This window comes from Glycine max, chromosome 5, assembly GCF_000004515.6.
Source record: "Glycine max cultivar Williams 82 chromosome 5, Glycine_max_v4.0, whole genome shotgun sequence".
NCBI lineage: Eukaryota > Viridiplantae > Streptophyta > Magnoliopsida > Fabales > Fabaceae > Glycine > Glycine max.
In genome coordinates, this window is record NC_038241.2 from 1,105,208 (window position 1) to 1,118,344 (window position 13,137).

Genomic DNA, 13,137 nt, shown 5'->3' on the forward strand with positions numbered 1-13,137 from the left:
CTGTCGGAAACATTCATGAATGTTTGTCAAAAGCCTCTTGAATTTTCTCAATTAATGTGTTTGGTAATACTTCAAGCTTCATTTTCCCTGTAATCTCAGTTATTTGTTTAAATCACCCTTGTTCAATTTTTAATAAAAATTCAGTTTTGGTCCATCATTAAACTAGGAAGAATGGACGCATGAAAGTATTCATCATACCCATGTCAGACGCATTCCCTTATTAAAGCACAAACGGACACTTGGATACTTGTTACTTCATTTTGCAGTTTTATTAACTAATGCTAACTTTTAAAACATTGGTTCTCTCTTTTCATTAAAGATTTGTACTTTTATGCTAATTGTATATGTTGCACTATAGCCATGTCATGTCTTACAATTTCTAAAATTTGCCATATCCCTAGGTCCATGTTGTATCTTATCTGTGCCCAATGTTGTATCCATGCTTCCTAGATCATTAATATTTTTGCTATCAATTCAGTTTTCAGTAGATCATTTTTACAATCTAGTTGCTTGCTGATCCCTATTAGTCCATGAACCACCACCAGTTTGTGAGAAAGATGGAATGTAGCCAAATTTAGCCTCACCTATAATATATTATTTGATATTTGAATAATCTTTACAAGGCTAAATTTAGCTTTATATTAGTGATAAATTGCAGAATTGGGTGACATGTACAAGCTGGACACTGTGATGCTGCATAGGATTCTAATTATGGCAGGTAGTTGTTCCATTTTCCTCATGTTGCTATGAGATTGAGGGAATTTTGGTCGGTGAGGGATTTAAAATGTGAAACTTGAAAGGTGAGGGACTAAATTGAGACCAAAAATAGGCTAATGAGGGAAAATAGGATTTTTTTTTTCTTCAAAATTTCAACCTAATGACAATTTATTGAGTGATGGAAGTGACAGTGACATTGACAGTGGTAGTGAAGGCTATCCAATGGTGGGGATGGGGCATTGGGGGGGCTAGATCATTAAGGGTGTGAGCAATCATGTCTTTTTACAATGTCAGTATCATTCACATTCCCGGGTAATGTGACAACCCTACCCAAAATAAGTCATGAATAAGGAAATTGCATTCCTCAAACTAACATTGATTCAGAGCCTCCCTAAAATATTCCTCACATTCTGTTCTTATGTCTTATTCTGTTAGTATCTGTGTAAATCGCATGGCTACTTAGCTAGTGTTACCAAACTCTGCCTTGGTATACCATGCTATGACAAGTGGCTTATTACATTTGTGAATCTTTAAATAGAAAATTCATGTAGAACGTTGCTACTGAGTTTCAGAAATTGTGGTTACAAATTTGTTTCTAGTGATTTTCAGTTTGTGAAGAAAGGTACAAATGGTGGTGTGACAAAAAGAGGACTTCTAGCAGCTGCAGCAGCTGGAAGTGTCATTGGACTGTCATTTGTTCTTTTGGGAATCTCAGCTACCAGATGTGAGGGTAAGGGTAGTACAGTTCTTAAGCAACTACCGGTCATACCCGTGGCCACCCTTGCAGGACTGTGTGGAAGTGTCATTGACTCTCTCTTGGGTGCAACATTGCAATTCAGTGGATTTTGTTCCATTCGCGGCAAGGTAAATTTACGTACACCACCACCACCTCCTACAAAGGATACTTTCTCTCCTATTGGCATAATGTTTGAATTCCTATATTGCGTTGGGAGTTTGTTGAACAAATCTCCATGCAAAATCCAATGATTAATAGTGTGAGAGGTACCATCATATAAGGCACCACAGAACTCTCCTATTTTAATTCTTAGATATCTGATACCTGAAATTTCTCACTCCATTTTGCAGATGGTTGGAAAGCCAGGATCAACAGTTAGAAGGATTTCAGGTGCCAACATTCTTGACAACAACGCAGTGAACTTCGTATCAATAATGTTGTATTCTCATTCATCAATTGGTAAAGTGGATTTCACCAACATTATAATAAAAACTGTATTTGGTTCTTGAGCATAATCCTTGTTTAGGAGAATGATTACGATACATGACATTTTTATTATGTTTTGTTATTAATAGTCAATCCCAAAGAAACATTTGCCGCGGCAAATTGATTTTGTTGTCAGCAAATTTCCAATTCATTCTGAATATAAAAGTAGTAGATAAAAGGTAAACAATCAAAAGGCTTATGTGGTTGGAAGTGAAAGATTCATCTATCCCCACATATGACCTGCCTCAGTTTGTAACCTTTTTCTTTTTTCTTCTTCTTCTAAAATTGATGTCAAACTTTGCTTTCCTCTGTTTCTGACTGGCTGCTGATGTGGCCGTTGCTTCGTTTAACCTAATCTTGGTATTCTTGTTGGTGCACTATGAAGTACTATAAACTTGCTCTCATCTTACGAATCAGATAGTCATTGTGGTGCACAACTAATGGCCTGCCTTTTGGGTATATATTTATTTAGCAAAAATACTTTTTTTATTATTATGAATTTTTTTTAAATGTGGGTTTTTTTTAAGTCACAGAAATTATCATGTAACATCAATTATTGACTATTTATATATGATTACAATTTCATACTTGTATTTCTCATTCTCACACAAAAAAATATATTCTCACAAGATATTCTACCATTTCATATGGTACCTTTTTAACATGTGGTCATGGTGGTTCCGTGAACTATTTCTATGGCAGATGGATCCAGTTAGCACTTAACAAAATATGATTATTGCAGGAAACATCACATGAATAATTTGTAATAGCATTAGCAGACCTAGGTTGATCCCTGATTTGAACGAGATAAGACTAAAAAGAGAAAAAAGACCCGTAAGGTAAGATTAGAAGGCCTGACACAGAGGTTAGGCAGGGTGTTAGGGGCATCATTATCGTGGTCATTGTATGGTAAGATATCGTTGAGACAAAGTTGATGGGATCCAACGGGTCTTCTTATGCGTTTCATGTTTGAAGTTTGAACAGCTCAACACCATGGACGACTCAGGAAAAAGACAAAAAGGCCGAAACCTCATTTTTTAATATTTTATGATTTTATCCATGTTAGAGAAATAGTAAATTTTACGACTATATTTTCCAAAAAATACTATAAACAATCGTAACAAGGTAGTATCTTCTAAGTCGATAGTCAAAGTTTTTTTTTTTTTTTACCTTTGAGGTTACTGAAATGACTTTCCTTTTCTTAAATCTTAATACTAGGGCCGTGCCTCTCTCCATATTTTTAAATAATAAAAGAAAAGGGAAAAAAGATTTAGAAGTTTAAAAAAAAACTAATAACATGAGTAGTGGATAGTTATTATAAGAGAATAGTAAAAGTTTAAAAACAAAGAGTAAAATTGTCTAAAATTTATGAATATCAAAATGGAGTATTCTCTTTATTAATAATATAGATAATCTTTTTCCTATACACAACCAAAAATCATTTTTAATTCATCTTTTTTTTATCGGGGAAAAGTCATATACATCTCACTAAATATTGTGAGTCTTATACCTTATTTAATATATTTAATTTATTTTCAATATTATTTGAGTTCGATCTTTGATAAATCGAATAAACTCTAAATTAATTAGTATTTTTTTATGAAGCAGAGGGAGGGTTAATAACAAAAAGATGTATTTCATTCGTTATTTAAAGAATTTCATGAGTTTTACATAACAATTAATAAAGATTGTTTTGCTAATATTTTTCAATGGGTAAAAAATATATACTTCTATCTTCTCTATTCGATTGTCCCAACTTCAAATTCGAAACTTGGCCATTGGTTGTACTTACCCTCTAAAAGATGTCGAGTAGGACGTAGTTGTTTCTTGCTTTCCTGAAAACTCCTTTTCTGTTTTAAAAGTAAATAAAAAATTATTAAAAAAAATCGTTTGATAAGAGTAATTTTTGAAAGCTATGTTAAATTTACATCTCATTTTTACTTTTAAAAAAAATCAGAACATCTGTAGTTTTTAATTTTTTTACTTTCAATTTCTTTTTATTCTTTGTTTTATTGTACTTTACATCCTCTTTGGAATAAAAAAATCTAGGAATAAAAAAATCCTCTTTTTCTAAAATTTAATTTTTAAAAAGTATTTTATAAATTTTTTTAAAAAAACTTAATAACAAATCAGCACCCACAATATACTATAACTAATTAGCATGCTATTTCGTTTTCAATGGTAATGTCCTGACTTAAATTCAAAACACGACCACAGTCTGTACGGAAAGGTATAAAATTTGAAGATGCCTTTAACTACATTACTATCATACCAAACAGAAGAATGCATGGGACAGAACAGCTAAATATAAATTCTGGATCAACTTTCGAAAAAGACCTGAGCTGTTTTGTGTAACCCATTTGGTAATACAGCTAGCACTTCTCACAGGGCTTTACTTTACACTGGTCAAAAACAAATAAGCATTGTTCAACCACTATTAAATATAAATTCAAAGTTCAACTCATAGAAACTGTTGGATACCATGCCTATTAAAATTTTGGCCCCAGTTCATCAGTCTGCCTTAGAATCAGCATGCCTTTTGCCGACATAACGAAAAAAAAGGGTCCCCAAAATGTTCATTTCACCGTTATATTATCACTAGAGTAACTTGCCCTAAATTGAAATATTCAACAAGGAAAAAACCGAAAAAAGGGTAGCACTAGTTAGGCCTATGCCTCCTTGATCATAAAGTAATTTTACCAAGAAAGCATATCACAAGCACATCAAAAGTAACATACTCAAAAAGTTACATCTTCATTTGTAATTATTACTCTAGGTAGATACACATAGAAGAGACTACGAATATGATCATGTTTTTATTATGTATAGGACTGTTGCAGGCATTGATCATTCATATCTAAGGGCAGCAGCAACATAGCACATCCAAACAGCACTCACAGGTCTCATAGCAGCAGAAGCAGCAACACAAGGCAAACAAGCTGCAATTGCAAATCCCAGTGAACATCTCCACCAGTCAACAAATGACAGCAAAAATAAAATAAAATTGATGATTAATTTGCACGAATGAACACTGTGAAAGAATGAAAAAGGAAATTATTGAGTGTCGAGAACAAAGAGCAGAATGATGAAATTTAAATCATGTATGCGCTAGAGTGGCAACAGCAATAATAACAAGAAATTTAACAACAAAAGCAACAATGATAACTATATATACAAACCAAGCATAAAGACAACCCTTTTCTTCGTGGCGTCTGCGAACATGTTCCACATAAGTTATCTCTTGTTATGTGGGAGGTGCATACATTTTTCCTTGTGTGTTGGGGAAATTAAAACTAGAAGGTGAAGTTTGGTTATGTAACAAGCACAATCAATAAGGTGATGAAGTCATGCACAGAAAGATAGTATAATATATACATGGGGGTTGGATTTAGACTGTTTGGTTAGGGTAGGAACCAACCATGTCATTTATTAGAGTATTATCTTTTTACTACGTTCATTTTATTTTTCCTTATCAACTAACTTTCCTCTCTGCTAACTGTCATTCAACTAATTTCTATTTAGTTTCTATTCCTTTTCTGAATGGAGGATTCTTTGGACTTTGAAGTGCTCAACTGCTCATTGAAATATAGTAATAAAACAGAACATTGACTAAATACTATATAAACTTAATGGCCGTCCCTTGGATTATTGAATACAAGCTATATCCAGATTCAACATATCCACGTGTAGCTAAAATGAAAAACCTACGAACATACTATATATATTGGATATGATAAACAATTCAATTGAAAATGTATATTTAGATGTTATAAACATATGGTATGATTGGTATCAAATTACGCAAGGTATATAAAATTCAATATCTCCCTATCTAATATAACTATTAAAAAAAATATTTATACTAAATTTGTAATTTGGATGTTTGGTAGCTAATAAAGTTTTAAACTCTCAACTAAAATTACCACATATAATAATGACTAGTGTATTAAATTCTCATTTAGTTAATATTTTTTTTAAAGAAAAAAATATGATCTTAAAAATTTGCTGGTACAAGTCTCTATACGAGACCTCTTATTTATAACACACTTACAAATAAAATATAACTTCATGATGTACACTTTTTAATTTTTTTATTTAAGCAATAGAATTCTGATGATTGATTCTGAATTTTGAGTTTGGAAATTTGGCTTCATGCTTGAAGAGCATCGTTGCAAGTTTAAATACATGTTGATTTTTATTTCAAATTTAAAATTTGAAGCTTCTTCATAATTTTATTTTTTTTTACATGATATGTTACTATTTGACTAATGACCACTTGAATTTTGAGGTGTCACGTAACTACTTGCTTAATCATACATCCCATAACAATCATATTTGTTGTCTTGCAAATATATTAGATCTTTCATTTAATATTAACTACACTAACAACTGTATAAACTCGTTCAGATATAACAATATGAGTATTTGATAAATGTTATATTCACATGGTGTGGCACGAGAGTAACTAATAGTTTATGTTTTTCAGATGTATGACATGAATTTGATTTTACCTATGCGTATATAGTTACATTTGTGAATAAAAAGGTTGTTCCTTAACTAACTGATACTTTATATATCCTTAGAGATTAATTCCATGGTTATCAGATGTGAAAATACCCTGGCCTTGAAGAAGAAAAAATGAGTAATGTGATATCTTTCTATAAATCTTACTAATATTTTATGCAAAAAGTATTAAATAAAAAAACTAAATATATTTAATGTTTTTTAGAGGAATATTTAACGTTTATTCACAAAAGAAAATATATTTAATGTATTAAAAACATATAAAAAAACTGTTAATACCTACCTTATAAAGCAAGATAAGAATCAGTAAGATGTTGTAAAATGATTTAATATGAAATACAAAACAATGTAAAGATTTTGCATTCATCATGAGTAAACTTAGTGTTCTCCATCAGCTCAAAATGGTTCCTACCTGTGTCCCACCGAATCAAACAGGGTGTTAATGTTTACCACATAATAACAATGTACACCAAATACAAAATGCGAACAATCTAAGTTTAGCAGAAAAGTTAAATTTTTGAACATCTTAATTTGTCAATCCTTAAGGTCATAAACGTCTATATCTAGGACGCAAAAGTTATGACATTAATTATAAAAAGGGGAGTTGAATACATTGATTAGTCCAAAGAAGAGAAAATAAGAAACGAAGATCGGTGTAAAGGGTGAACGCATTAAATCTAAAGTAAACTTTAGGGGTCGGATGCAGTAGGTAAGATATAGAGATGTCCCATTAACGACGTGAATAGGCGTTTGCCGTGAAAATGAAACATAATGGACTCGTTTGATTACAATTTTAGAATTACGTATAAATAGAAGAAAAAAAAAAAGATACTATAACTAAACACCACTGAAAAAGAATTTGAATCTTACAATCTTCCTTTTAACTTTTTTTTTTTGAAAAAAGAAATATAAATTTATATTCCAAAAAACTATGAAGTACAGAAAACGATCCTAGGGTCCGGTTTAAAAGAATCTTCCTGAGGTTTACATCACTCCCCATCAAAGAAGTCAATCTTTGTCTATGTTAAGTTATCTGTGTTCAAGTGGGTGACTCATTTATTATAACTTACTTTGTTTAATAATTTTTATAAATATTAAATTTTATCAATTTCACAACTAAATTGATAATTCTCATAAAATAAATCATATTAATAAAGTTTTGTATAGTTTAAAAATAATTAACATTTTTATAAACTAATTCCATTTTCAATGTATAAAAGCTTTTCAAAATGTAAATAAATATTAACTACAGAACTCCTTACCAATATAAGGTTAAACAATATCATGATACTTGATTGATGCAATTTATTTATGTACTTCAAGATAATTGATTATAAATATTAATTGCACCAATCATATCATAAGATTATTTAATCCAATAGTCGTTCCAAAATAATTATCTTGTAAAAAAGTTGTCTCAAATAATTATTATTGTTTTTTGTATCTATTTATTAAGTTTCTTTTTGTCTCAAATAAATTATATAGGATGGCAAAATAAAACCCAGGAGAATTTTACTTGGAGTTGGAGTAGAGGAGCAGGTAAAAATAGACAAGGAATGAACATAGATGTAACTTTTTTTCACTTGGCATATGGGCAATGAGTGTGGGAAAGTAGCAAAGACACCGCATAGTTGCAGGGGAAGGGACTAGAGTGGGGTCCAGCAGGTAAGAAAAACTGAATAAAGGAGTCAGGGTTACGGTGCTGACACTGCAAATAATTGCACGCACGAATAAGCCACCGACACACACACCCCCACACCTGCTCTCTGCATCTGCATCTGTTCCTCCAAACCATAAATAAATAACACTTTCCCTCAGTCACCACAATTTCATTTTCTTTGTATACATACCCACCACCCTATTTTTGCCACAAACAAAAACTCAAGAACCACACCACTATTATGTAATATTAATAGTAATTAGAACCTTATCCTTACAAAGCAATTAGAGCTTAGCATGCCACTGAGCATGTAGCAGATTTTACTGGGACTAAAACATCTCCACCTCCACCTACAGAAGAAGATTGGACACAACTAGTACTTGCAGCAGCAGCAGCAGCTTCTATGCGTTCCCATGTTACTCTTCTCCTCTCAGCTGCAGCACTTGCACTAGAATCTTCCTCCTCAATCCTGCGTTGGCATGCAACTACCAGCTCTTCATCCATCTGAGACAGCATCTTCCTTATGTTCTGAGTCAGGTTCAGCACTGCTTGGTTCCAATGACTTCGAGCATTATGTACAAGTGCTGAGAACACCAGAGGCAGAATCACCTGTCTGTTTTGCGTTATCAGGTTCAGAATGTGCTCATTGTTCCATAGCAAATGTGCTCTTTCAGCCACCTGAATAAACCACATCAATATATTAAGCTTCACCCATCACAACATAACCATATTGCAACACATGATTCAACATAGTATAGTCAAAAATGCCACAATCAATTACATTATTAAACCATTTCATCTATTTATTCCAAAAAAAAAAAAAAGATTTATTGGAAGCCAATGGAATCAAGTGACTACCTGATAATGAGAACTATTGAGGCAGCAAGCCATTCGTCGGAACAGTGGGACCATGATCTTCTGAAACTCAGCCATGCTAGCCATTTCCAAAATCTCTTCCAACTCACTAATGAACATGAGCTCCTTTTGGCTATTTGTCACTGGCCAGAACTTCAATAGTCCCTTTATCACAGAGCTAGCCAGTCTTTGATCCTTGTCAACGAACTGTACAACACAATATGTTAACTGCTGGTGATAAATACCAACAGATTTTGGTTTGTGCAAAGGAATTAGAGCCCTCCACAAAAATATCTTGTGCTCTTCCTTCAATGGCAAGGCAAACCCACTAATGACACTCCCAAAAATCTCCAACAGCTCAGCGATTCCGTTATGCCGCTCAGTCTCAAAAACAAACCGGTAGATGATGTTGCTAACAGATTTCCGTATGAAAGGCCTATGAACCATGAACTTCCCATAGATTCTATGCAGAATTGTTTTCAAGCAATCTCTTTCTCTAGGGTCCTCTGAATCAAAAAGATCAAGTAATCTTAGAACAAAAGCATGATCTACATGTGCTTTTGCCAGCTTCACATCAAGAGAGTTATAATTGATGAATTGAAGGAGTAGATCATAAACAACTTGTAGGTGAGACCAGGCAGGATCAAACATAGGTTCTTCATCTTCTGTTTCTCCACCACTAGTACTTGTTCGAAACTTTGGTGGGAAAACCCTGAACAAATTAGTTGCACACATTTTACACAATGCGGCGATTGCTGGTTCTGTGAACTTAACAGATCCAGAAGAAACAAAATCAACAAGTTCCAACAACGTTTGTCGTTTGAGATCTTGCTCTGCAGTGTTCTTATCAGGATCACTCATGTCATAAAGTTTGCAGCAAAGATTCAACTTACTAATGAACAGGCTTTGCTTCTGTGTATTTGAAACATCTTTGAAGGACAGACCTGGGTCAACTGCTTCCACTCCAGCACTCATGCTTGCAGGGAAAACAACAGAAGATACCCGCTTCACAACATTTAATTTGCTTGAAATGGTACTTCCAACATTTGTACACTGAAAAACATTCCCAAAAGTAGTTGTATTACTAGAATCACTCCTTGCAGAATCTGACGAGTCAGATTTTGGCACCTTCTTTGGCAATTTGCTAAGAATTTGCTTTATCATGGTGGCAACCTAGCCAAGAACACCTGCAATGAACTAATCACTCAATTACATGCTCAAAGCCTAGGAATTCTTTGAAGTTGATTTGCCATGTAAGCTCAAGTTAATGTAATCATTCAACAACATAGCAAAAATGGAAAACAAGGCATATATGTACGAGACTTACACAGTGTGACTAAGACCAAATTAAGAGATTATACTAGAACATCAAAAGGTAAGAACTAAAGAAAATGAGCAAATCCTGTGCAAGAAAGAATATTAAACCAGGGATGAAGACTACCAGTACAATATGCCCGAGAAGGTTGATAATCAGAAGATTAATGCAAATAAATGGGATAAAAGCAGAGACAGACAAGATCAAGAGAGAAACAATACTCTTTGGAGAAGGGGATGTGGCAAAGGAATTGAGGGTAGTCAAGACATACGTTTTTGAAACATGGTATTTGGCATGTCTTCCATGAACTGTTAGCAGCATATTCTAGCCAGATCTAACATCTGTTTATGAATTTGTGCCAAGAGATATTATAGAATTCAGCACGATAGGATGAATCTCAGCAATTTTTCAACTACAAACAACAATTAAACACCCAAAGCTGTTGTAGAATACAAAACTAGCCATTCCCTGAAGCACTAGCTGAACAAAAAGCTAGAACAAGTTCATCTTAACAAATTTTGGAATCCAACAACAAGAGAGGGGAAGAGAAAATACAAAAAAAAAAAAAATAAAGAAAGAAAAATGTAAATGACCCTTTTAAAGCAAGAAATTGACAAGCATACAATCAATACAAAATTAAAGACTTCACAGAAGCAGCAATAGTTGGCGGGTAAAACCGAGATCTGGGTCTGAAAATAGAAGAAGAGATAAGAGAATCACAACCACTTGAGGAACCATTAAAGACCTTGTACCTGACAAGATCATTACCAGTACTAGAAAAAAAATTAATACTTCAGTACTTAACAATTCAGTTAAACGCCAAGGTGAGTTCAAAACAGGAACCCCACCAAAATTAGTATATTTAAGAACAGCTGTTGGGAGAGAGAAGCAGAAAAGACCAACCTGATGATTTCTCTGCGACAGAAGCAAACCCACTAAAGAGAAATAGAGAGAGAAGAGAAGCTAGTCAGAGAGCAAGTTTAACTTTAACGGTTTGCATAAAGATGGAGCAAGTCACATAGGTGAAAACTGAAATGGGAAGAGAAAGAAAAAAGAAGAAGAAGAAGAAGAAGAGGGACAGAGGTGGGAGTGAGTGTTGTGTTTCTTTATTTTGTTTAGAGGTGGGAGTGAGTGTTGTGTTTCTTTATTTTGTTTAGAGGTGAAGAGTGAAGAGAGAAAAATGGCGTTTGATCCAAAGAAGAATGCTAGATTTGGAAAATGGATGGAGAGGGAGCATTTTGATGCATCAAGATGGATCCCTCCATGAATGGCACTGTGCTCAGAAATTGCTCCCTCCTACTTTCCTCGATTCAAGAGAATAAACGACGCCACATGACACATGTTTTGTTAAGTTAATGTTGTAAGTTGTAACTCGCAACACAACCGCAGCTACAACTACCACAACACGCTCCAATCCAACTTAAACTCCATCTTAATCTATAGTTTACAGTACCATCTCTTGCACAGTGAACTGAATTATATATAAATAAACTTTATGTACATTTATGAAAGAAATCTAATTTTTCTAATTCCAAACTTCTGTTGGCCGAAAAAGAAAAAACTTTATCGAAACGTATTATCATATATGACCACGTAGATACTTAATTAAATACCTTGTTAAATAAAAATATTCTAGTGAACTTTATTTTATTAAAATATAAGTTTTTGGGTTAATTTATGGTAATTTTTATTACTTGTTTTGGTTCGGACAAAAAGGTGCATAGGGGATAGTCCTATTATACATAGGGTGGGATTACGTAAAGTGAAGATGGGAGATTTTGGATGCCCGATTTCGAGGCTAGATTTTTGGAGTTGGGAGTGACAGAGCGGCGGGGAGGGGAAGATCAAGATGAATGAATGAATAATGAGTGTGGGGTGGATGAGAACAAAATAGAGAATCACGAAAAGTAAGGGACAGAATCACAGCAAACACACAGAGGAGGGGGTAAAAAGTAAAATATGGCAATTATTATCATCATTCAAGAGGAGAGACAAGACATAAAATACAAAAAATAAAAAAGGGTTAACTAATGCTTCATATTTGATATGCGAGTAATTTAAGTTATAAATACCAGCGGAAATACAGGTATTATCATGTCCTGTGTGTTGACATCTTTATTATGTTATTATATTTTTAATATGATAAATTCAATATATATATATATATATATATATATATATAATGTATGTTGAATCAAATTTTATATAATATGTATATACAGAAAATAAACATTGATATATTACATAAATTAATTTTATATAATACAAAATGCATTTGACAAATTCTTAGTATATGCGTTTTTATTGTGTTAAAGTATTATTATAATGGTTAAATATGTGAGTGGTTGTATCATATATTTTTAATAAAAATAAATTAAAATTAATATACACGCCACATTATAAATTAAAAAATCGTAATTTGTTTTTTTAAAAAATAATTTTTCTTATAAGGATGATATGTAAATATGACATGTCAGATTAAGAGATAGTATATAATTTAGATAGGTACAAAAGTTTAAAAATAAAAAAAAAAAATTGGGAGTTTAATTAATTGTTAACCGATTGACAAGTGCATCAAGTTGTCCAAGTAATAATTTAAAATGATAAGTTTGAATATTGTGTTTAAAGGGAATTTGGTATACTTAGATGTCGCACAGTTTGTAAACATTTTGAATTGCAGTAAAATAAAGCAGAGGAACTCATTCATGTTTCAAATTCCTTAATTAATTTTTATAGACTTAAAAACACATAACAAAACAAACGCAAAACTGTATAACAGAACAAATATCAAGATAAAAACGTCAAAGAATATTCTACTGAACTTTCTCTTGACGTAACTAAATA

The 13,137-nt window shown here is 32.7% G+C and overlaps 1 protein-coding gene across 2 annotated transcripts; it reads right to left on the reverse strand.

Moving 5' to 3' along the window:
• Window positions 1-8,026: 8,026 nt before the first annotated feature.
• On the reverse strand, window positions 8,027-11,871 carry LOC100814349 (serine/threonine protein phosphatase 2A 57 kDa regulatory subunit B' kappa isoform). Of its 2 annotated transcripts, none has more exons than XM_003524471.5 (3): window positions 11,197-11,871; window positions 8,982-10,165; window positions 8,027-8,801 (listed from the first exon to the last, which is right to left on the reverse strand). In XM_003524471.5, exons 2-3 carry the CDS (start codon window positions 10,140-10,142, stop codon window positions 8,415-8,417), a joined length of 1,548 nt encoding a protein of 515 aa, XP_003524519.1. In that variant the 5' UTR covers window positions 10,143-10,165; window positions 11,197-11,871; the 3' UTR covers window positions 8,027-8,414. The 2 variants fall into 2 exon arrangements, with proteins under 2 accessions (XP_003524519.1, XP_014630881.1); XM_014775395.3 differs by lacking the exon at window positions 11,197-11,871 and adding an exon at window positions 10,565-11,158.
• Window positions 11,872-13,137: the final 1,266 nt, after the last annotated feature.